Consider the following 26481-nt stretch of genomic DNA (forward strand, 5'->3'; position numbering starts at 1 on the left):
ATTATATAAAAAGATGGAAGCACAGTGATGCATCACTTAGCGACAGGGATGCAGACCAGCACCCCCATAGTCAAGCAAGGCTTAATGCTATACGAAGCCTCCAAGATGAGGGGAGACGAACGTGTCTCTTGCTCAGAGAAACTGGAAGTTGCATCTCTTGTGCAATTCGGACATTCTGAGTCTCACAGAGGCAACACATAGATGTGCACTGCCTCAGCAAGGCTCAGAAAAACCTCTGCAGGCGAGGGGAGAAGAGGTCACCGAGGCTTGGGGTGTGTGTGTGTGTGTGTGTGTGCAGGGACCAGTGGTGGCGTTGCATAGTTCAGAGCTGGTCACAGTGGTCACCTGTACTGTAAATCTTATGATTAACTAAGTACTAAATATTTCAAGCCAATAATACTTTGTACTTCAGCTGCCAACATTTTTTAATCAGGTTTGTGCTAACATTTCAGAAACTTCTATGAGAAACAAGTACAGCATAAAGCTGTTGACTTGTACTTAGCTAGGGTTCTTGTATGGCAACATAGCCATCAATTGCGTTAAGAGTTATACTGTCTTGTGTAAGACAGAATCAGAATAAATTGGACGCAAAGAAGTCTCTTGTTCTTCCTCTTTGCACAACTGAAAGTGCCCTCCAGTCACCCTAGAGCTCTTCTGGGTCCAACCCATGAATCTGAAGCCCAGAACACTTTACAGTGCCTGTTTTAAATAAACATTCATTTTTTGTATTTCAAATATGGAATTTGCCAAAGATCTGCTCATACACTGAATTCTAAAGTAGAATTTTTTTCACTAGGCTCGCGGGAAAAAACGGCAGATAGGATGGTTTCCTGCTAACTATGTGAAACTCTTGAGCCCTGGTACTAGTAAAACAACACCAACCGAGCCACCTAAATCAACAGCATTACCTTCAGGTGAGTAATGCTGCAATGTTTAATTGTATGTTTCTGCCCTCTGATTTAGAGCAGTGACTATGAAACTTTTTATGTTTAAGGAACTCTTTCCACATAAATTTGTCTGCTGAAGAAACCTCTGCCATGGAACATCAATTTGTTGCAAGAGATTCTGGGGCATATTCTAAAGCACACATTGTAACTCTCTAATGACTGGAGAGTAGTACAGTAGAACACACCTCTCACAACTGCACATTGCCAGAGACAATTGGTAAAGGTGGAGGAGCTGTCTTTTAGGAAATCTTGCCCACCATTACAGATGTTTTCATTGAAGAACCCTTGATAAACTTGAGAGGGACTCTAGGGTTCCCTGGAATATAGTTGAAAAACAATTTTAGATTTATAGAGAGGAAAATGAATTAGTGTCTTGTGTTCAAAGATCGTTCAAAATATTTTGCTTCTTTAAGCATGCGTGCAATTATATTCTTGTAGTTACAGGATTTTTTTTTATTTTTTCCTTTGTCTTTGCAGGGCAAATATGATCCAGTGAGTGAGTTAGTATTAAATCCTTATTCTGTTAAGTATTTATGTTATGAAATATATAGGCCTTGCCGGCTTGGTGGCCGAATATACAACCCATTGAAAAAGTTTCCACATGGGCTACAACGTACCATCTCACCTATATATCTTACCATTAGCCAAACTAGTTGAAGGATGGGAACTGGATGTCAATATCTAAATGGGAACTATTTTGTATTACTGGCCACAAGCACTTGGACTAGCACAATCATTCAAAATTCTTCAGCATGAAGACTAACTGGGTGCAAGATGGCTCTTCAGTGAGAATATAATTTGTGATCCATTATGAACATACATGTTATGGGATTTTACTGTGGATGTAGAGTGTGTGGCTAATCCACTGGTTTGACATTGACATTGGCATACTGCTGAAGAACTTTTGGATTTATGATCACGACTGCACAGTCAAAACAGGAGTTTAGACGAGCATCCCTGTGGAATCAAGAGTCTAGCTACATGAGCAAAGCAAAGTCATTTAAATGGATTTACATGGCTACGTACACCATGCTTGTCATCATTCTAAAGACTGTATATAATATCCTAGCACTTTATGGAATACCATGTAATTTGAATTTAAGCCCTTTTTAGTAACATCATGTATTTGTCCAGTATTACAGTTGTTTTTACTGGAATGTGTATGTGTCGAGCAATTTCCATTTCTCATTGTATTTTTTGTTTTTGTTAGTTCAGCCATATTTTAAGATATGGTATGTCGTTTTGCGAATGGTTGTGGTATTAGTCTCATTGTGGTATGTCATATAGAGTGCTGCTTTATGATGGTTTTCTGGCTAAGGTTTTGATAATCAAATTTACCCATTTTTCCTGAACATATCACAAAATTCAGTACAGGTGTGCATTGCTTAATGACATGCCGATCAACAACCAACTGCAGTTGCCTTCCCCTCTAACCCCCATGCGCCTTGCAAAGTCTCCTGCAGTGGTTGCCTTTTCCTCTTCCTGATTGCTGAAGTGGAACCACTGAACTCCCGCTTGGCTAGAGTGTCCTGCGCGTGATCCTTTGATCTCCAAGATATGTGGAAGTGAGGTGTATGCAACCTCTTGCACATGCCTCGCTTCCAAGTAATTTGGACATCCAAGGATCGCACTCAGCAGGATTCTCTAGCCAAGTAGTTCCACTTCAGCGATCAGGAGGAGAAAAAGGCAACTGCCCCAGGAGACTTTGCAAGGTGCATGGGGGTTAGAGAGGAGAAGGATCTCACTTTAGTTTCACAGGAGGAAACTGAGAAGCTTGCAGTGTTGATCCCTTTGCTTAACAAAGAATTTGTTTAACGGGAATTGAAGAATGCATCTCTGTCGTACAGCGACACACACCTGTTGCCCCTGTTTTGGACATTCATTGCCACTATGTGAAGTGACATCAGTTTGCTTTATGAGATGGTTTGATGTGGCTGAAGGTCCCATTGCATTAATAGGAGACTTCGTTAGATTTTTTTAAATCCTACATAGAACATTCTAACAACCATTTGCAGATTTCTTACAAAACATAACTTTCTTCCATCATCAGTAATGAACATGCCTTTATGTTAACTCAAATTGGTGAAACACAAGTGGTTGCTTGTTAACTCTCAGTGGTGACATATTGGATGCAAAAAGAATATAAATGGCATATCAAAACTCTTGAACAATATTTGAACAATATAGTGCAGAAGCTTTCAAATATTGGAACAGTGAGCCTTCCAAAGCATAATGTAGACATAAACTCGTAGTTTGCCCAGCAGAGTTCATGTCTTGCTCTCTGACTGGTAAGTTGGCAAGCAGATTAATGGAAAATACCCACCCCATCTTTCTTTAAAAGCCTTGGGAAAGGACCAATTCTAAAGGCATGTGTGAACATATTATACATCAGGAGTCACTATGGCTATTCCTCCCATATGGGAAGTCTGGCTTCCCCACAATCCCCATGCCAATGTGTTTGACAGATGCACGGAGCCAGTAATTTGAGCATTGATTCAGTTATTGTCCTTGCCCCCACTTCAATGCTTTCTGTGGGCTTTATTTCCCTGTATTTTTAAAATACCCTCTATAAACTTAAATGTATATTCATCCATACACGCACCCCCTCTCTTTTAAAGAACTTAAAACTAGAGCATGGGGAGGAATCTGAGAAGTTCATCTATCACTGATTCTTGTCAGTCAGCACTATGTACTGACTTTTGCTCCAAATAGGCAAAACAAGTTTGTTTGTTTTTTTCTGATTTCGGTTCTAGAGATAGGATTATACATTTGTAGAAGCACACCAGTGCATTTTTCTCAACAGCCTTCCTGCTCAAATTACGTACACTTCAGATGGCAAAAACTTGTCAAAAATTCAAACATGCATCAATGGCTTAATGTCTTGGTGCTTCTGTGTTTGGCTAGGAGGAGAGCAGAGTTTTACTACTTTGCCTAGTGCTTTAAGCACTGCCCTTGTCAGTCTTTTTGAACATAGCTTCAAAAATGTGTGAGCCATGACAACTTGAGATGTCAATGGATAATTTGTGTTCTATGGAAATCTTCAAACCCAAACATTGTTTGTTGTCTTACAGTGTGCCAAGTAATTGGTATGTATGACTACATTGCACAGAACGATGATGAATTAGCATTCAGCAAAGGCCAGATCATTAACGTCCTTAATAAGGAAGACCCCGACTGGTGGAAAGGAGAAGTGAATGGGCAAGTGGGTCTCTTCCCATCCAACTATGTGAAACTGACCACAGATATGGACCCAAGTCAGCAATGTAAGTGACTATTTTCTCACAGTAGTTGCTTACATAGTACATAAAAAAAACAAAGACATGCAGCATTGCTGTGTTTTGCAGAACTTGGAGCTTGGCCACTGTTCTATTTGCCTGCCTCTGCCTCTCTTTGAAGACCTTCTGTATTGCAAGCCTAAACTTGTGTTGGTTTTTAGTTCCATCCCCCTTGTAGCATGTTACCTTTTTATCATTTTTGCACCATGCTGTTTACATGCCTGGCTCATTTTCCTAGCTTGAATTTTGCTCATTGTTTTGTTTTGCTTATGTGTTGTTTTCCTCCTTTTTCTAGGAATCATATGTTGTCCATCCCCCACTCAGGCTTGAAAGTCCTCAAAGAGACCCACTATCCCATAACACTGTCCAGAGGGATGATGGGAGATGCAGCCTTGATCATGTGACTTCCAGCATGATCATCTACTGCCTTCTGAGTAGAAGAACACACTGCAGAGCAGTTTACCTCATTTTACATTAGTTGCATGTAATCACAATGTTTTTATTTAATATCTACAGATATAGAAGCAAAATTACAAAAAGACAAAAAAAAAAAAACAACCACAGGATAGTGGGTCCTTTTGTGGCTTTCATAGTTACCCACCTTTTTTCCACCTTGGCACAGGTGCTTTCTGTAGTATAAACATTTTTAAATGTCTATTTTAACCTTTTAAAGGAAAACCAACATTTTGTCATTGCATTGTTATTGCAAAAAGACCCACTATCAAGGAATGCTGCATGTGCTATTAAAATTGTTCCAAATGTCCATAGATCTGGGACTTGTATTTTTGCTTTTTCACTTGTCCAATGTTGTCAGTGTCTGTCTTCCCCCCTCTTTTTCGTGTGTACTACAAAAGAATATGATTTACTCTGGTTTAAAGGTCATTAAAATGTGCTCAATTAGAAGTTAAACTAAGGTATTTTGTTTCTTGTACTGTTGTGTGTTGGGTGTTCTTGTAGTGTATGTGTGTGTAATACGTCATGGAGAGATGAAATTAATTTCTTTCCATGTTCAAGAGAAATAGCCATGTATAATACAGTTATTCACATTGTTATATTTTGCACACTTATTTCTAACTACATATACAAGCACCTTTTGTTCTGTGTCTCAGATTTGAAGGGCTTTTTTTTTTGCATTTTCGTATAAAATCAACAGAATGCAACATTCACCTATTTCTTGAGAATTAACATGATTTTTTCAAGTTAAGTTTTTATTATCACTGTTACTATGGAACAGCATCCCTTGAGCAAGTAATTATCTTGACAAAAAGAATGTATAGAAATATCTTCCTGCAATTAATTTCCAATGTTTACATTTTTTTAAAACTAGACTGTGGAATTTATACAAGTAACATTAAGTGGAGCTTACAGTCAAATTTATGTAGATGCGCTGTAGTCCTAAGCTATGTTTGTCTTTCAAACATTAGTTATAAACTCTTAATGAAATGCCTGGTGCAGCCAGCACCCAGGAAGAAAGTCCTATGCCTCAAGCACAATATAGCAACTTTATTAATGACTTTTAACACTTTTTTGTTTATGTATTTCTTCTATTCTTAAGTTTTATGTTGGTGATGTTGTAGAATTCCTTTTATCTCCATTCATTATGGTGCAAAGAACAAGTGAAGCTCCTTATTCAATTTGCACTTCAGTATTTTCATTGATATGAATGTAAAATATATAAAACTTGCAGCTTTAACTGTAATACAGCCTTTACAATTAGCGACATGTATAGATAATTAAATTCTTCATATAAAAGCTAGAGTAAATGTCTCTGTGTTCTTGTTACTGTGCACATACTTGATTTAGCAAGTGATGTTAACCACAAGGGGATAGCCCAAGCCTCTTGTTTCATTACTAAAGGTCACTGACAGTGGTTGCTTTTTAAATACTCAAGGGCAGCTGGTTATTTTTGTCTTTTCAGCCTGCATCCCTAACTGATGTTTTCTAAGTGCCAAATTTAAACTGATTGGTATGGGTTTTCTTTTGCTTTTTATCAGATCACTTGCATGTGAAAGTCCTGGTTTACTCCAATGATTCCTTGGTCTAATTTTTACTTGCAGTGTCTTCAGGAACATATTCTGGATTCTACATTCCCTTGTGTGGCACAAATTCTGCACTTTACATCAGTAGGCACACAGCTATATCTAACAGTTTAAGATGCCAGCATTGTGTCTAGACTGCCTGTTAGTGTCCTGGCAAACATTTAGCCAGCTTTTAGTCTGTTGCAATGTGATTTTAGATTTTTCTTTTCATTAATCTAATTATAAACATCAGATCCAGGATATGTAGGATAATAGGATTCAGAAGGATACATGTATCTACAGTCTTTTGACAAATAAACATATTAACAACTTGAAGTGCATTTAGTGAGTACACAATACAGTAAAATTCTGTTAGTCTAGCATCCAATACCGAGTCAATTCCAATAGTTCAACATTAGAATGAACATGGAAGTGATTGAACATCTGCAAAAGATGAGTCCCGAAGCAGCAGTGAATGCAGCTGAAGCACCCAAATCTGAAAAGGACCAGATTAGTCTGCGGCTAACTTTGTATGATGAAAGACTCTTATGTTTGTTCCAGCTGTTTCAATTCTGTGACTAAATGTATGCATTAAGGCAATGGTTCTCAAACTTTTTCGAGTCCTTAGAGCAGGGATGTGGCCCCCAGAAGCTCTTTATCTGGCCCCTGTGATATTTGGGCTCCCCCAGATGCACCCTGTCAGTAGCACTGCTTCTGTCAAGGCATCACTTCATGGAGCATCTCTCAACTGCTGAGCTGTGAGATAATGCCTCAGTGCTGCTGCAAAGGTGGCCACACTCTTCTATATCTTGAAAATATGATCAAGATTTGCATATTGTCTCTTCTGTTGTTTGCAGCTGAGTTTCTACTTGAGAACAAAGTGCTTATTCCTGGCCATCATCACTTTAACGACGTCACTTCCTACTTAACAATGTCACTTCTGGCCCTTGGCAGGCACCATAAATGCTATTCAGCCCACATTATGAAATGAGTTTGACAACCTTATCCTAGAGCAGCATTTCTCAACATTTGTCCCCCATTGTACTACTTTGCATGGTCCACCTATTGGAAGTACTACCAGAAGTAACTAGCAATGGTGTCATTGCCAGTTACTTCCAGATTGGGAGGCCAGATGCGACATATGGACACCACCTCAGGTACCACCAGTGGTATGAGTACCACTGGTTGAGAAACACTGTCCTAGAGGTTGCTGCCTGATTTATAAATGTCAAGGGGTGTAGCTATAATGGTGATTGGGCAGCAGTGCTTCCCCCCCCCCCCAAGTAGCAGATTGTTTAAACTCTTGATGCACAGAGCCTAGTCTGCCCAGTTAGTTTCACAGACCACTAAAATTTGGGTCACATCCACAGTTTGACAACCAGTGCATTAAGGTATGTACCTCCTGATAGTCTGGCAAATCTGATATTCCAGCAGCACCTAGGCTCTGATAATGCCAGATAATTGGAATTTTCCTGTCCAGTCTTGGAAACCATTCAAGTCTGCTACACCCATTTGGCAAAAGGAGGTTGTTGATTTCAGTTTAGGCAGCATTGTGGCAACTGGGAATGGGAAGGCAGTTGGGCCTGCTACTCAACAATCTGAAATAAACTCATTGACTTGTCCACTATAGTGTGGGTTCTCAAAATACTCAAATGGAGTTACAACCCAATCCCAAATGTGTTTTGCTTTCCTTGATTTCAATCATGCATTAATGTGTTTAATCCGAGATGCTATTACAATCTGTCCCTCAATTAGATCAATTAAATTAGATTCTAGATGGAAGGCTCAGTGCAGACCTAGTGGTTTCTTCTAAACTGCTGCTGTTCACCATCTAAAAGTTCAATTTTACTGGGTCAAGACAAGTTTTGTCAAGACCTTGGAGTAGTATAGGAACTGCATGTTAAAATTCAGGAAATTCAGTGAGTTCTTGCAACATATCTGGCACCTTTATACATTCATGAATAGTCTTTCTTTCTCCCCTCATACAAGAGTATCTCAATGAATGGCAAAATCTCTGTACAGTAATTTACCTCCCTGTATCTACAGGTCCCATATCCTCAGTTTCACTTATCTGCAGTTCACCAGTTCTCCCATCACACAAAGGACTTAAATGTCTACGTATGCAGCCCACTTGTTGCTGACTCCTGTGCTGTCCACTTTCTGTTAGCATCATTTTGATTGCAGCCCTCTACCCTCTTCCTGTTAGCATTTGCCCTGCATGACACTAACAGGAAGTAGGTTGGAGGGCTGCAATCATTGCCACAGTAACAGGAAGCAGACAGCACAGGAGACAGTGACACAAACGCTGCAATTGTAGGCAGATAAGTCATTTGCATGATGAAGGAATTGGTGAACTTGTTGGCATTGTGCCCCAGAATGGCTTGCAGCCCCATGTTAAGTATAAGATTAGCTGCTATCAGAGGTTTCAGGTATCAGCTGTAGCAGTGGGAATGTATCCCCCATGGATATGAAGGGGACTAATGTATTTCCATTTGTTGGCCTGTAACATTATTCTGCAGCAACCTAAAGCAGCCAACTTCCACTGAGAGCAGCATAGTGTGTTGGACTAATAACCTGGGTTCAAAAACTTGCTAAGCGAGGGGTGTCAAACATAAGGCCCAGGGGCTGGATGCGGCCCATGGAAGCTTTTTATACGGCCCTCAGGCTCTCAGCTGCTGAGCCATGCTGAGGTGTTACTGCTGAAAGGGCAGCCCACTTGAAAATTGAATTCTCCAATATCTTAAATATGATCAAGATATGTATATTTTCTGTTCTGTCATTTGCAGCTAATGAGTTCCCAAGTGAGAAAAAGTGGTCATGAACTGTTTTATTTTTGGTCATGAACTGTTTGATGATATCACTTCCTGCCTAATGACATCACTTTCGGCCCTCAGCAAGCATCATGAATGCTATTCGGCCCTCTGTATGAAATGAGTTTGACACCCCTGTGCTAAAGCCATAAGCATGCTGGTGATCTCACCTGGATTCTCTACACCAGGAGTCTCCAAACTTTTCAGTACAAGGGCTACATTGTATATTTTACATGTTTTCCTGGGTCAAAATAATCAATTTTATGAATGAATGAATGAATGAATGAAATCTAAACGAATGAATAAGTTTTACTTGAATCTTTTCTGTGATCAGTATGATGTGATTCAGAACAAAAGAAAAGGAGACAATTACAAAAACAATGCTGTGCCTAAACTGAGAAATATATGAGTAAAAATGTCAAACATTACCAAATGCTCTGACAGAGGTTGCTGCAGGCTGGATGTGGTCCCCAGGGCCTTAGTTTGGAGACTCCTGCTCTGCACATTAGTTAAGGAAAATTAGGCTGCAATCCTAACCACATTTTCCTGAGAGTAAGTCCCATTGAACAAAATAGGACTTACTTCTGAGTGGGCCTGGTTAGGATTGTGCCCTTAGTTAAGGAAGTAACCTAACCTCACAAGTTAGTTTGTGAATGCAATAATTGTTTCTCAACTGTGGGTTGGGACCCACTTAGGTAGGTTGTGAGCCCCATTCACTTAAGTATTTTATTTTTAGTATATTAGACTTGTTATGCTACCATGGTATGTGACAGCATTTGGAAAAATGTTACAGATCTATGCTTTTAACAATGATAGTAAATGGGATTTACTCCTGGGTAAGTGTGGATAGGATTGTAGCCTAGGATTGTTAAAAAATTTTCCTGCTTGAAGTTGTCACTTCCGGACATGACATCCCATGCAGTGTGTTCTGACAGATTCTCATTCTAAAAAGTGGGTCCTGGTGCTAAAAGTCTGAGAACCACTGCTATAACTTATTGTAAAGCATTTGCACCTTTAATTCTATGGAAAATAGAAATTTAATTTCTAAGTAATTCACGCTGGGGAGATTAAAAAAAACTATATCTCTTGCCTTTGAGGAGTGTTAAAGTCAATCTGGTAGGTATACAGTTTACGAAGAACCTTTATACATTCAGGTTACGAACAGTATAGGAACTAAAAATCAAAATGGAGATTTACATTTCTGTCTACTGTGCAAGTTTTTGCTGAAAATATTTCGTTCATCCTTCCACATGCAATGGTAAAATTATCTGAGGTGCTGCCATATGACAGCAGTGATCAGCTTTTACTGGGGTGTGTATGCAGAAGAAGAGATCTTTCCCAGGTCAAATTCATCTAAAAGTGGAGATAAGGTGCCCAGAATAGGATGGTATGTTGGCTGAAGGTATGAAGGATAGAACTACTAGATTAACTTTTGTGTTTCTGAAATTCATTTTTTAACCTTAAAAATTTCCCCAGAATTTTAGTTGTACTTGCAAGACATTATGAAAACATTAAAGTATCTTTGAGGCTTCAACTAAACATGCTTATTCCAGTTATGCTGGACATGTCTGGTTCAATTCTGAATGCATAAGAGAAGGATTAAGACAGCTGCAAAATGAATGAGTGGCTAATACAGAATTGGCAGTAAATACCTTAAGTATGGGAAGCTGTTTAAAGTTAATATTGACCTCAGATTACAGGTACCAATTGCAATTCTACGTTCAGATATGTCTTTAAAAATCATAACTGCTCTTACAGATGGCAAATAGTCTTCCAGCCACTAGGGGAAATTACAATGTTGTATCCTTGCCCTTTTCTCATTTACATTGTTGTAAAGTATATTATTTCAAAATTAAATGATAGGTTCTGACCCTGTGCTGCTGTTAAAGAAATTTATGACATGGTGCTTTTCTTCCACATGCAGATCAGTTTACACTACATTTTAGCTGCCTTCAGCAATTTTGTTTTCAGATCACAAATTATACAATAAAACTAAGAGCCCAATCCTCTCTCCCCCCACCCCTGCAGGTGCAGCTGTGCCAAAAAGGTGCATACAATAGGGGGCAGATTGGGAAGCTTGGGAGAGGTAAGAGGAAATATTTTCCTTTACCTCTGGGTAAGACTGCAACTTGCCAGTGGGTCTCTTCCAACCTGCACCAACTCTTGAGCTGGTGCCTCTCCAATGAGAAAAAGGGGTGTGTTAGGAGGGGGATAGGATACTAGTGCAGGTTGCACACAATAGTACATGTTCCTTCCAGCCTCCCCCCCCCCCAACTACCACTATCTTACCTGGTCTAGTGGGAGCATAAGGGTCCATCAGCAGAGTTGTGGCACTTCTGCCTCTTGTGGCATCTCTTGCAAAGTTTTACAAGAGTGAAAGTGTCATTAACCCCTTCTCCATAGGATCGGGTTGTAAAAGGATTACTTTTGGCCTTATAATGGCAACATATACACAGCACATTTGCATGAATAGGTCAAATCTTATTAAGTGAAGCTGTGCAGGAGTTTGGAGAATTCATCTAAAGACGAAAGAATTAATGTTTGTTGTATTGAAGTTCTGGAAATTATGTGGGAGCAGTCAGATGGCGCTGGTATCAATAGTTTTAGAAACTAAAGCTGCAAGTCTATGCCTGGAGAAAGCCCACTTAACATAGAGAGACTTACTTCTGAGGATAGAATCGCCTGTAAGCAGTGGCATCACCAGGGTTTGTGTCACCCGATGCAGTAAGCCAGCGTGTCACCTTCCATGCAGTTGGTGGGACAACAACCTGGGTTGTGGGTGTGGTGATGTACCGTCACCCCACCCTGCTGGTTTTTTGACTATACTTTTTGATAGAACACAGGTATTTCAACATGATTTGTTTCATTGCATTCTGCTGTAAATTGCACATTGAGTGGTATATGACATGATGGCATCATTCCTACAAACCTCAATTTCAGCAGTTTTGGTCAATAGTAGTGTCACCTTACTAACACCTTATTGGTTCCATGCTGTGTCATAATAACTTCTCATTGGCTCTTAAAGCAATTCGTCTCAGTGGTCCGTTTTAAATTAAGGAAATGTACTTTTTTGTTACATAAGCCACATTTTTATTTTCTGATTTTTTGGTCATAACTCTTGATAGAATGTAGATATTTCACTCCGGTGTTTTCGTTGCATTCTGCTGTAAATTATACGTTGAATGGTATGTAACATGATGGTATTATTCCTACAAACTGCGTTTTTGGTCACAAGTGGTGTCACCCACCCCCTGTGCGCATTACCCAGTGCGGCCTACTCCCTCCACACTCCCTAGCGACGCCACTGCCTGTAAGAGTTGTATCATAAATTTAGGCTGCAATCCTTGCCACACTTTCCTGAGAGTAAGCCCCATTGAACAAAATAGGACCTGAGTAGACCTGGTTAGGCTTGTGCCCTTAGTTAGTCATGACTAAGGGTGCAAACCTAACCAATGTTCCAGCACGGACCTAGCCACAGTGCAGGCCCAAGATAAGGTAACAAGCGTGCCCTTAACCTTGAGGAGGCCTTGACTACTTAGCTGCAATGCAGGCCCAAGGTAAGGTAACAAACATGCCCTTACCTTGACTACCTTGACTACATCCCACTGCAGGATGCAGTGCACACCACATTGGCACAGCTATGTCAATGCTGGAAAGTTGGTTAGGATTGCGCCCAAAGTCCCATTAAAATTGGTTTTCTTCATTATGACTGATGAAATGTCAGATAAACTCCATAGTATTTACACAGATCTGATGTACTAAAGTTTTGAGGGTTTTATAGAGCCATTAAACTGAGTATTTTTTTCAGAATGAAAGTTATCCTAGAAATCCCTAGCAGTTCATCTTCTCTCATGTTGATACCATTGATAGGAGTGCTTTCAGTTGAGATGATAATTTGTTCTTTTTTTGTGGCTTAAAATAAGTATGACAGGAGCTGGTTGCCAGAGCTCTGTTTACATGTAAATTCTCAATTAATTTTGACGTTAAAGCACCTGGTTCCACTAAATTGAATCTTTGAGCCAATCATATGACTTTTCAAGGAATTATTGGGATCAGGAGGCTTGAGAGATATTTTTACACAGAGATGTATCTTTGTTGCCTAATGGAAAGCTAGTACATGGTATGCAATTTCAGCCAAGATTGGAAAATTATGTGATATACTTTGATTTTAGAGGACTTTAAGGATTTTAAACATTCTAACACATACTCTCAGCAGTATCATTAAGTGCCTTTTGATCTCTTATTTGTGGGGTAAGACATTCCTGAATAATGTTCAGCTGCGTTTATGAGAATATTTGAAATCGGTTCTACAGTAACTCCCATCAAATTATGGGTGCTGATCCAGTCAGCCAACTTAAGAGCTTGACTTGGCAAAATAGCAATAATTGTGAATTTTGCTGTTTTGGTCACAGGTCACAAGGCTCACAATTGTAACGTGAGTTCTTTTGTATTTGTTTACTGCTTTGATCACTTTATGTGTAGTATTCTATTTTCTGTTCTATTATGACCAAAACAAATTGAACTGATAATAATGAGTAAATTGTTTACGACAGGATGATGTGAAGGATGCAATGCAGTGAGCTATGGGATAGGGATACAGGTTTTATGAACCTTATGAAGCAACTCTAGAGTGTTAGGGTGAGACCCAGGTGACTTTTTGTGATTGATCATTACCATTATAATGTTTATTTGAGTTTCAGGTCTATTTAGTTTGTCATTATGATCTTTGTGCATGCCATGCAATACAATTACAAATTTAAACCCCACATGTTATAGAAGTTACTGCAGATGTTTCAATCTTATTTAAGGAGCACTGAAACATGTGAACTGAGATCTGATCTGGGGCAATTTCTGGAATTTAGGAATTTCTCTTTTGGAGCTTCTGGGTTTGCAGAGGTCATTCAGATTGCTGTCCAGACATTACTATTCACACATTGCACTGATTGTGTTGATTTGACACTGGAGTGAATAAATGCATAGGAGGTATCATGTGTGTGAATCATCTTTAAGACTTCTGAAGAGTCAGGTCTCATATTGCAATAACTTGGAATGCGTTTAAGGAGCCAGAACTATAAGTATGAGAACCCTGTAAGAAATGACTAGATGTTGTCCTGTGTTAAGAAGCAAACAAAGATATGATTGGGAAGTCACTACACAATAGTTTTCAAAGGTAGCTTCCAAGAGAATTGGGTGTATAAAAGGATTCAGTTGTGACCCCTTCATTCCAAATGTTAAATGGAGAGTGACTGATATTCGACCAGTCAGGAAATGACAGATTAGTTCAGATTTTTTATTTGAGCTGCTCCTCAGTGTGCAAATTCAAGAAGCGAGAAGCATTTGGTCAAGGCAAGTTCCACAGTTCTCTTGGTTCTTATCTGGATTCTTTGATCAATAATCCTCATCTTGAGACAAGTGAAAATAACAAAAGAATTGCTATTTGTGCCAAAATCCAACAGAACCAAGCCGCTCACAAGGCATGTGTGAGGACAATAGTCACCCTCTCTTTTTGTCTCCAATCAAAGAGGACAGTCATGGAGGATTGATCTCTCAGAGGACAAGTGTTACTATGCTTAATGGGAATTACATATTCAGTCGCCATATTCCTCTGTATCAACTCAGATAATTGCGCTGTAAATCAGATTGTGCCATAGGGCTTTCAAAGATTGCATCCAATCCTTTTTTAATGTCATGTAAGCTCATTTCCACCTTGTGTTTCCATACATTAATGGAAGGTGTACTTTACTTTGTCAGTCCTGAATACATTTCTAATCAACATTATTGGGTTTCCCTGAGTCCCAACCAGTTGTGACTTTATAACTTTGATCATATCCACACTTAGGTTTCTTTCCTCTCTAAATTAAAAGCCACAAACTCTCTTTTATTATACGTGCTGTTCGTTATTCCTTTCTTTTGGGGAAATAAGCTGCAGTTGTGTGTTCTGTTTCTGTTACACAGCTCACTTGTAGAAAGAGCGTATTTGGGGACTGAAGTTAATTTGGTTCTCTCAGGGAGCAAATACAATTGATAAGTTCCAGAGGGGCATCCATATTAATCTGTTGCAGCAAACAAAAGAGTTTTGTAGCACCATAAGGACCGACAAATTTACTGTGCTAGAAACATTTTTCTATGTTGTCAGAATGCATGATAATCTCTGGTCAGATACATATGTACGCCTATCCTGCAGATATGTAGAGAGACTATTTTTGAGAATGGTATGATCATAAGACCATGAAATGAATGGGTAGCAATGGATCTGTGACATTTCTGTCCAGAACCCAAAGAATGCAGGGGAAGAGTGATGACTGAGTAGAAAGAGCAGTCATTAGTATAGTACTGTCCTTCTAATCATGTTATGCTAATTTGGTAAATTTGCCAGTAACTAGCAGAGGAGTGAGTAGTTCAGGGATGCTGGAAATGAGAAGGGAGTGTTGAGAGGTGTAACTTGGAAAGCCCGAATATAGCAGAACACTGGAACTTTAGGGGCGACGTACCCAGCCTTATAATGTTGACATTATGAAACAACAGTGTGGGCATTATGAAGCAACAAACTTAGAGTGAAGCTAATTGACTCTGGAGTTAGGTACAAATGAATTTTAGGCATATACTTACTGCTTTGCTTGGTAGAAACAGACATTTAACTCTTTTAGTTACCGCCTTTTGAAAATGTGTACGTTTTCATGTCAAAAAAAGAAGATATTACTATTATAGCTGTGGACTCCTTTTCTTTAAATTCCTTCTCTTTTATCCACAAGATCCCTATTGTGGGACGTGCTTTGGCTCTGTGTCCTGACAAAATAAGGAAAGACAACTTTGTTCATTTTATTTTTAGCTGATGCAAAAAGGGGGCTGCTTATGAAACTGCAAACAAATTCACAAGAAAAGGTACACTGTTGTTAGTTTGATTTTGATGTGTGTGGCATATGAGGGCCCTTTCTGTTGGACCAGTGCTCCACTCACATTATTTGGATCAATTAAATATCTTAAGAATGATATTTGACACTTCACAGCAATGTTGCTAACAGTCAATGGAAAGAAAAGCTATATATGAAGTCTGTGGTCTTTAAGTGATGTGGTTCTCTGTTGTAAGGGTCATGCACCAAAAGCCAAGTGTGAAAGCTTAGATGGGTCTGTCAGGAGCAGGGAGACAAAGCAATGGAGCACAGAATGTGCTCTTTGTGTGGAGTGACAGTCGCTTAATCTTCATTCCCAACCGTATCCAAGGTTCAAGCACTGACCCACATTCCCCCCTCGCTTTTGCCTGGCCTCTGTTGCTTCCACAGTACTTTCAATATAAATAATAATTTATATTGTAAGCAGGGCCATAGATGTTGCCTTTGTAACTCTGTAAAGTGCTATGTGCATGGGTGGTATAGAATGAAGAGTAATTTATTTCTTGAAGGATGATTGGTGGAAAGTTCAATTCCCTATCAGCTTGCTGCCACCGTTGCAAGGGAGAGCTGGAGACGAGCCCAGATGTTATGCTATAAGATCATGAACCAACGTTGCCCACAGTGGGTGGAGAAGACTGGTTCATCATCAGGTCACTGATGTCATGAGACATCAAAGTCATGGTTCTTATACTATGAGAACCAGACCTAGGCTTGCTCTTCCCTTATACCGTGACAATGATGGCCTGCCATTCCCCTCCCCCAGCTCCTATGGAAGTCTTGTGGTACAGCACAGTAGCTGGGCTGAAATGCAACTCATGTCACTAGCACATGATCAACATCTGAAGGTCAGCCTTCTTGGATGTTCTGTATAGGTATTCCTATATTGAAAGGCTCCCTAAAACACTAGATTTTCATTTATGCTGAAGGAGCATCAGTATTTTTTCTTTTTTAAAGAAAACACTTTTGCTGAGAAGAAAATAAAACTTACTGTTAGAAAACCCCAAAATTTACCAGAGAAATGGATTGATATGGAAGAGAAACCGTAAGAATTAACCCTGAGTGTAGCATATTAATAGGCCCATACTGTGAGCAGGACAACTGGTTTATATTATGTGGTGTGGTGACATTTCTACACTCTTTCCTTGCTGCTATTACGAGCAGAACTGCTCAGCCCTTTGGCTGAGACAATGGGATCAGATATTTTTTTCTTCAGAGAGAATTCTTCTATAGGTGATTCTGCTGGTGGCATGACGCACATTCCCACACTACAGCTGTTCCTGACAACAGTATAACATTGAAGCAGCAAACCAGCAAACAGTTATGGCTCCTGTTCTATGAAAAGAAAAATCACAACTTGCATGAACAGCTTTTTGTGCTCGGGCCATGGGCAACATAGTGTTGAAACTGGCTGTCAAAGGAAGAATTAACATGAAGAAAACTCATTCAAAGATAAAAAAATATTTTATATGCATTGTCTTGGAGAATATATTAATCAAAATCTGTTTTATAAGAACTTGGCCTGTGACCACTTGCTGTGACCAGCTTGCTGGCCACTTTGCGGATAAAATCACTCACATCCATCACAATTTGAATGCCACATTAACGGTTCCAGTGGTGAACTATTATGGAATATATGACTATGGATACATTTCATCTTGTACAACCTGGAGATGTAAACAGAATCCTGTGGAATGTGAGGTCGTCTGTTTGTCCATTAGATTTCTGCCCAGAATTGTTCACTGGTTCTGCCTGGGATAGAACAAACCTGAGCTGATGAGTTGCTCATTTTTGAATGAGTAGATGTTGTTGACAGCTTTTGAAACTGGCAGTGGTTTCCTCCCTTCTGGGAAAAAACCCCCTCTGTAGATTCTAATGTGCTGAAGAATTCCCAGCCAGTGTCAAACCTTCCATTTCGAGACAACTAAGCTGGAAGTGGCATGCCACTTCCTAGATGAAATGGTTTATCTGGACCCCTTACAATCTTAATTCAGGCTTACCTTGGGACAGCCTTGGTCACCCTGGTGGATGATCTAAGTTGGGGAATAGACAGGAGATGTGTGGTCCTGTGATTCAGCAGTGTTCAAAAAAGGGCAGTGGTCAGCAATCAATGGCCCTCAGACTGGTTCTGACCTGTTGGCCAAAGTCATCTGGTCTGCCAATTGAAGCCCAGCCACATGGAGCTTGACTTGGAAGGCAAAGCCTCCTACCCAAGTTGCCGCAGCCAGACAGGGAATGGCAGAGCCACCTGGGCTCGCAGAGCTCTGCCGTTTCCTATCAGGTGTGTGGCAAACTGGGAGGGAGACTTTGCCCTCCAAGCCAAGCTCCACATGGGCCACTTCTGGCTGCTCGGCAACCTGGAAGTTTAACAGTGATATGATGATGTCACTGCCATATGTCTGGCCCCCTTTAAAAAAAAAAAAAAAAAGATTGCCAACCCCTGAACAAGGGTAACCTTCTAGTCAGCTGGTTTGGGACTTGGAGGCACTGTTTTTTGATGGCTCTGGTCCTCTCTGGCTGACAGATTCCAGAAGGTGATAATAGGAGTCCCTCCAGTCAGCACTCTGGCATTTGGTTTGTGGTGTGCCAAAGGAATTTATTCTGCTCCCTCCCCCCCCCATGTTGCTAAGCATCTACATGAAATTCACTTCTATCTCTCAATACTACCTGGTGAGCCTGTGGAATCCTAGAACATTATCTGGGGTTAGGGTATGGACTGGATGAAGGGAAACAGGCTGAAATTGACTTTGGAGAAAACAGAGGTCATTTTGGTCTGGAGATCTATTATGCAGGCATTGGATTATCAACCTTTTCTGAATGGGGTTGCACTGCAGGAATAGGTTCACAATTTGGGCATCCTCCTAGATTCTTTGCTGCTCCTGTCAGGTTGCAGTGGTGGCCAGGGGAGGGGAGGCTTTTTGTCCAGCATAGATTGGTGCACCAACTGTGTCCTTTCCTGAGTTGGCCAGACCTGATCATTGCATTCCACACAATGGTAACATCAAGACTCAATTACTATAATGGGGTTGCTATAGCTGTGTCAGGCTGCTGCTCCTATGTCTGCACTGGCTGTGTGTTTATTTACAGATGCAATTCAAGGTGGCTAGTGCTGACCTTTAAAACCCTTTATTGCTTAAGATCATTATCTGAGGGACCATGTGAGATGGTTTGCCCCCTGAGATCATCTGAGGGTGCCCTCTTATGGGTGCTGCCATTAGTCCTTTCTGTGGTGGTACCAAAGCTTTGGAAGTTCCTCTTCTTTGGATTAAAAATGGCACCCTCCCATTTGGTCTTTTGGCAGGGGTTAGAGACCTTTTTGCTTTTTCTTGTTTTTTTTTACGTTTAGTTTTTTGCTTAGCGCCTTCTGTGTTTTGATTTTGTGTTGCTGCTATTTTCTTGTAGTTTCTTGTATTATTTGGCTGGTTGTATTGTTTTAATCACGCTAGGCACTTTGGATGCCTTGGAAACAAGGGGAATGGTGGGATAGAAATGTTTAAAAAGAAGCAAACAAAATAATATAAGAAAAAGCCCTGCTGGATCAGACCAAAGACCATCTAGTCCTGCATTCTGTTTCCCATAGGTACCCCAACACATGCTGGAAAAAATGCATACTTCTCTCCCAAAATTGCTTCCCTGCAACTAGGGCCGGCTTTAGGCCAAATTGACCAACTTGGTCAAATAGGGCCCCACACTGCGGTAGAAGGTAGGCTACCCACAGCTGGCATTGTGCATGGAGTCTTACATGCACAGGCCAGTGCAGCTAGTGGATCTCCAGTTGGCCCAAAAGCAATTGGCGGTGACACGACAGCATCAGCATGTCACTTCTGATCTACTTTTGGGTGCCACACTGGCAGCTGATGCCTCACCTTGCCTGGGCTGCTGCCTCTTGACTCAACATGGTAAGTGGGGAGGTGTGCAGTGGGGGCCCTGCAAAACAAATGGGCCCTGTAAGGACTGTACAGAATTGGGCCCTGCACTCCTAAGGCCAGCCCTTCCTGCAGCTGGTGCTCAGAAGTATCCCGCCACTTACTATTTTCATACTGCAAGAATTAACGTTCTTATTCAGCAGTCAGCACAAGCTTGAGACAGGTCTGACCTCAGTATCCACTGATTTGACTTACCACTGATACTGGGGTTCACTTTTAAATGCCTTGTAACAAGTAAAAAAAAGTTAAAAACCAATTTCCTACCTTCCTGCTGTTAAATAATTATAATTCCAGGGTTGACCCTGCATATGCCTGATCTTGTCTGATCTCGGAAGCTAAGCAGGGTCAGGCCTGGTTAGTACTTGGATGGGAGACCACCAAGGAATACCAGGTGCTATAGGCTTATACCATAGTCTTTTGAGACTGAAGGTTGCCAACCAATTCCGTTCCACTAGATTTCATTAGTCACCTCATCTAGTGGCTGAATGCGGTATAGTGTCTATACCTAGGGTTCCCAACCCGTGGTCTGCGGACCACTGGTGCTCCACAGCGCCCTCCCAGGTGGTCTGTGACCTCTCTGGTGAAAAAAGAAAACAAAATGCCCTTCCAGGGAGAAAAAAAGCCTCTGCAGCGCCAGCAGCGAATCAGAGCAGTTCAGAGCCAATCAGAGCATAACCTTTCTCTCTCTCCTGCCTCCCCCCTCCACTTCCCTTCCCTCCTTGTCTGTGAGTGCCCAGACAAGCGAAAAAGTGAAGCGCAGGCGCCTTGTAAGGTGCGTGCGTTTGTGCAGCCTCCTGGCTCAGCTGCACGCAGAGGAGAGGTGCCCTGCCGCCGCTGCCTCCAACCTGCTGCCTCCATTCCTTGACCCTGTGCCTTGAGGTGAGCCCTCGCAGCCTGGTTTTTCAGGAGTCAAATCAGGACTGTAGCCAGCTTGGGAAGTCTCTTGGGTGGGCAGGGGGCTGCCGCCACTGGAGGAGGAGGAGGAGGTGGGGGGGCCTGAGGAGGGGAGGAATGGGAGAGAGGAGGAGGAGGAGGAGAAGGAACAGGCTCCCAAAGGCATTGCTGGCTGGCTGGCTGGCTGGGGGGATTTCCCTGGGAGTGGGTTTCTCTGGATGTGATTTCCCTGGGAGTCCGAACTCCAGTTGGCCAGAAGGGAGTTGGAGGCAGTGTGGCAGCAGGAGAGGGGAGAAACAGTATGTTCAACCCCCAGCCCTGGTACCCCCTCCCCAGTTGACAGGATTGGGGCCCCTGGATGTGCTCTTCTAAAACCCAGGGGTAGAGCAAGGGATCCAGGCAACCAGGTTTTGGTGCTCCTTTTGGAGAGGGAAACAGGCAGCACCTCTGCTGTCTTACTGCAAGCTGCCCACCTGAGGAGAAGCAATCCCAGACGTTGCAGAACAGGCACCACCGTAGCCAAGTACAGCAGGTGCAACCCCTGACTCTTCCTCCTCAAAGAGCAGCAGCAGCTTTGTCCATGGGGAGCCCTCCCCCACCCCACACTTGACCAGTTCCCCTATCTCCTCAGATTGCAATCCTATGCATGCTTACATGGGGTAAGCCCCATTGACTATAATGGGACTTACTTCTGAGTAGACATGCCTAGAATGGGGCTGTTAGTCACACTGTGGCTGTGATGAACTTCTCCAGAAATTTCTCCAATCCCCTTTTAAAGGCATGTAGTCTAGACACCATCATCACATCCTGGGGCAAGGAGTTTCACGGACTAATGGCAGAGTAGGCAGCTGTTGTTTTGTGGCTGCAGCCTGCCTATAGGCTTGCTCACACTCTCTTAGCTCCAACCAAAGTAGTCCACAGCTAGAGCATGACAGCAATTAGAACAGGAAGTGAAGAAAGGCTTTTTTCCCCCTAAAGACTTTGCAGTGCACACCAAAAAGACTTTTCTTCCTGAGACATGCAGCAGCCATTCTGGGATGTCTCTCTGAGCTGGTGCTTCCTTCACACGTCTCTTCTCCTTCAGGACCCACCTGCCTAAATTGTGTTGAACACTTTCCTAAGGACTCTGGACTCACAAGTGGGGGGGGAGCAGGGCCAGGGCTGTGTAACAAAAGGAACTGTGGAGGGATGTGTGTGCTTTTTGTTGGCTCATTTAACTACCTTGTATGACTTGTCTATAATCCCCTTGTACTTACCCTCTCCCTTTTTGAGGTGCTTTTCCACACTTTAAAGAGGCAAGGGCTGTGCGTAATGTGGTCTGGTGTGGGGGAAAACAGACTGGATTGAATTGGGTGGGTGTGAAAACCTCTGAGTTGGGGGGGGAATTATTATGTGTTCCATGTGTTCCATGTAAACCCAAGACTTTCACAGCTAGTGAAGCATATGCAAACACAACCATCACATTAATTATTAAATAATCTTCTTATGTATAACAAATTTAATTGTATTTTTTGTGTGCAAGGGTGGGGGGTTGCATGTGGTCCCCACCATCTCAAAATTTTGCCTTAGTGGTTGCTGAGCTCCTAATGGTTGGGAACCACTGGTCTATACCAATGCACTTTGGGGCAACAATGAAGAAGCAAGAAACACAGAAGTGGGTTTTCAAAGCTATTTTTCCGCTGATTTGGTATCCACTGATTTTTTTTTTATTCACTGGCGGTTCCGGAACGGAACATCAGTGGATAACAAGGCATGACCTGTACTTCGCTTTTTGGGGTCACCATCAGAGCACTATAAACATACCACTAAAAAAAAAAATTATTTAAAGCGTTTGTACCCTGCTCTTCAGCCAATAAGACTGAAGTTCAAAAGCGACTTGCATAAAATCAAATTGCGAAATCATTACAACAGAAAAGGTATGTTTGGCAAGGTGGGGGGCTTATGTCTCTCTGGGTTCTTCACCTCCAACTCATCACAGGGCAGTTGATGGATCTGTGGTCCCTAAAATATTTTAACAATTGGGTCTCACTTTCCCCCTTGACTATGGGACTCCAAGTTAGACTATCATTTTTTTAGACTTCTTTGTAGCTCCAAGAACACCTTCACCAAGACCTCACTTCTTAGTGGATCTGACAGATCTGAACCTGGACAAATGTCCTGCTGTTACAGGGTTATATCCAAAGGGTTCACAGAATGCTGCTTCATCACCAAATGCTCCTTCTGCTCCCAAAAAGTGTATTCTTCTTCCTTAAGGACTTCTATGAACCAGAATGGGCTCTCAGTGCTAGGATCTAAAAATGTGACACGCGCTCCTGCAGACATCTCTGGGGATTAGGCAGTCATATATAAGCCATTAGGAAGAAAGCGATTAAGTCTTAATGCAAGATGCCTTCCAAAGTATAGCACTAAGAGCTGCATCCTGCAATGCCCAGTTGCCTAAAATTGTGTGTGTGTGTGTGTGTGTTTTATCTTTGAGATTTTGGTGGTTTGTTGCAGTTGGAAACCTGCAAAGATAAACCATTTTTTCAGCATAAACTTTCATGCATCTGATGAAGTGACCACTGGCCTAGTGAAATTTTTATGCTGAAATAAAGTGATTAGATGTCATGGTGCTTTACATCTCGGTGCAATAGAGGTGCTCCCAAACAGTGCTTTTTACGTTATCTTTTGCTTTCTGTAAAGCCCCACCTTGACAGCTCTTGGTTTAAACAGGTCACCATAGGTCTGTCTGAGTTGGTAGACCCACATGCACAGTCCCTTAACAAAGGAAATGCGCTCCTTTGTGAGGAAAATCTGAGCCTAGCTTTCTCTCTGACTTGGTGATTTTCTTTGTGTAGGTATTTATTTTTTTATGGAGGAGTATTCAATCATGGGAGCCCTGACCTCCAATCTGAAGTGGCCCAGACAAAGATTTATCAATTCAGTGAAAACTAAGCCCAAGTAACAAGGATAGGTTCACCCCACAACATCCAATGTGTTCTTTCATGGATGTTGTTAATGTTGAGTGAATGTTGCTGCCTTCCTTGTGTTTTCCAGGGTGTGCTGATTTGCACCTCCTTGACATGTTGACGCCTACTGAAAGGAAACGGCAGGGGTACATCCATGAGCTCATTGTAACAGAAGAGAACTATGTGAATGACCTACAGTTAGTAACAGAGGTGAGGCTAACTGTACCATTTGAATAGGTTGTAGTTGGGAGTTTCAAACTCTGACCTCTGCTGAATTGCATGGGAGTTGTCAGGCTTGGGGATACAATCAGACCTGTCTGTCCAACTGATAGTTACAAAGTTAGCAATGTAACCTTAGGTATTATGTTTTTCAAATATATTAGTGTTTGTTATTTGTTAAACATTACATATTTTTATTTATAATTAAAGAAATAGACATGTGTAATTCCTTGCTCAATATGAATAAATCTGCATTACAAAATACAATGACCGTGAGCGTGGGCTACGGTTGGATATTTTTAGAGACTTTAATAAAAACTCCTTTCAGCCTTTTCCCATAATGGTTGTGAGTGCTTTGCTGACATCAATATATGGTATTATTCCAACACAACATTTAAATTTACACAGCGTGTATGAAGTATTTGCATCCCAGTAATTGGAAATTTTTAAAATTTTATTTTTGACCCAGCCTTGCTTAAAAACAAGCAAAAATGTTGGACAAACAAAATGATCAACAAATTAAGAAAATGAAACACAAACCCAATACATGATAAAAATTTATCTAAAAGCAGCAGTGAAAAAACTAGCAATTTCATTGATATAGAACTATGTCCAAAAAAAAAAGGCAATGTTTTTGAAACACCATTTCAAGATGGTGAGAGAGGGAGTCTGCCATATGTCTCCATGGAGAGAATTTCACAAGCATGGTGCTGCCATTGAAAAGGCCCTCTCTCTGGCTCCTGCACAGAGGAATATCATGATGATGATAATAATAATAACTAGGTATTTATATACCGCCTTTCTGGTCATCGGATTATTCCTCTGACTTTATTCAAGGCTGTTTACATAGGCAGGCGTTTCTAAATCCCTCAAGGGGATTTTTACAATCATAGAGGTTCTCTCTTTCAAGAACCAACAACATTTCAGAATGGATCTTCCAGGTTTGGTCTCACTTCTGGCCTCCAGTTCTCCCACGCAGGCTGACAAGCAGCTCCATCTCTCACATGGAGGGCAGCCAAGATGCTTCTTGCTCACACCAAGAGCAGGTGGAATCACTCAGCTCAGCTTGTCAGCTGCTTCAAGGTCTCACCATTCTCAGCTTGGCGACCTTCTGATGTTATCTTCAGGCTAAGGGAGGCTCTACCCTCTAGACCAGACCTCCTGCCCTAGGCTTTATTGTGATGCCAGGCTTTATTGTGCTTTGAATGCAGATCATTTCCAATAGCCTAGGTGCATGCAGGGCAAAAAAAAAAGAGATATTGTTCTTAGTTAATTTGAGGAGAGCTATTTCTTGACATTCATAAAGAATTCTGCACCACAGAGCAGACTCATTCATAGATATGTGGAAATAATGGATAAAGAACCAATAGTGCTAAAAGACATTTGTAAGATACATGCCATGACCATACAGTTTGCCATTAAATCATTGTTAAAGATTTATTTTGGCAACTGCAGGGTGCTATATGGATGCATTCTGGGAAGCCAGCGGATAACATAGACTACGAAGGGATGCCTGTGTGTTTGTGCTGATCAATCTATGCTGATAGCTGTGGGCATTACCCTTCTGGAATTAAGGACAATACAGTTCCATTTATTTCAATATAGAGGAGTTCAGCGCATCCTTGACTCTCTCCTATTGAAATAAATTGGATTCAAAAATGCTTGCCTTTTACTGACTTGCATCCTCTCAGATTATCTGAATAAAGTGTACAGTTATTTGAGTTGAGACTGCAAATACAAGTCACAGACACAGTGAAAAAGCTTATTATTCTTCAGAAATTCTTTGCTTCTAAATCCACAGATCTTCCAGAAGCCACTCATGGACTCTGAGCTGCTGACAGAAAAAGAGGTTGCAATGATTTTTGTAAATTGGAAAGAGCTGATTATGTGCAATATTAAACTACTGAAGTAAGTTTTGTTTTTTTTAACCTATTTATCAGCAATAATATTTTTGGGATGTTCTTTGTTTCCCCTCTTGTGATTAATGCGTGCCCAAAAAAGTGATGCCTATTAAAGCAACCCATAGGTGTAAAAGTACTAAACTGTTTGAGAACATCATGCAGGTTTTAACAAAATTCTATCAAATTAATGTCAATTTTTTTAATGTGCACATTTAATGCGCACATTGAAAGTACCGTGCTACACACAACTCCTCCTATGAATAATACCATTGTTCTCTTTTTAAAGTGATTTCCCTTTTTATGTGAATCTGAAGTTCTGAAGTGATGAGTCTGTTTGTTCATTTTTTGAAAGCTACTTCACACCAATAGATACTATTATCTGTTTTTGCCAGACAGGCACTTCTGGCCACGACCATCACCTGGTCATCTAGGAGAAAGGCTCAGTTCAGAAGCACCTCAAATTGCAGCCTGATCTTTCAGGGGAGTTCTATCCCCTCCAAAATAAAACACCAAATCCAAGTCAGCTCTGTTACTGACCAGCAACACCTCCATTTTGTCTGGATTCTGTTTCACTTTTAGTCCACATTCAGTCCATCACTGAACTCAGACACCGGTTTACAACCTCTACTGCCTCCCCAAGATCAGATAAAAAAGAG

The 26481-nt window shown here is 41.2% G+C and overlaps 1 protein-coding gene across 4 annotated transcripts in view; it reads left to right on the plus strand.

Annotated features, from left to right (window-relative positions):
• The window catches only part of ITSN1 (intersectin 1), a 139726-nt gene that overhangs the window by 99177 nt on the left and 14068 nt on the right, over positions 1-26481 (plus strand). For 2 of the 4 annotated variants that reach the window (XM_066619146.1, XM_066619147.1), the window contains 4 exons: positions 797-914; positions 4019-4210; positions 23794-23915; positions 25726-25832. In XM_066619146.1, coding sequence (XP_066475243.1) covers positions 797-914; positions 4019-4210; positions 23794-23915; positions 25726-25832 — 539 coding nt within the window. Of the gene's footprint in view, positions 1-796; positions 915-1424; positions 2461-4018; positions 4211-4517; positions 4781-23793; positions 23916-25725; positions 25833-26481 lie in introns of those variants that run through there. The other 2 variants (XM_066619148.1, XM_066619149.1) reach the window with 2 other exon arrangements.

Source organism: Tiliqua scincoides, chromosome 3 (genome assembly GCF_035046505.1).
Source record: "Tiliqua scincoides isolate rTilSci1 chromosome 3, rTilSci1.hap2, whole genome shotgun sequence".
NCBI classification, from domain to species: Eukaryota; Metazoa; Chordata; class Lepidosauria; order Squamata; family Scincidae; genus Tiliqua; species Tiliqua scincoides.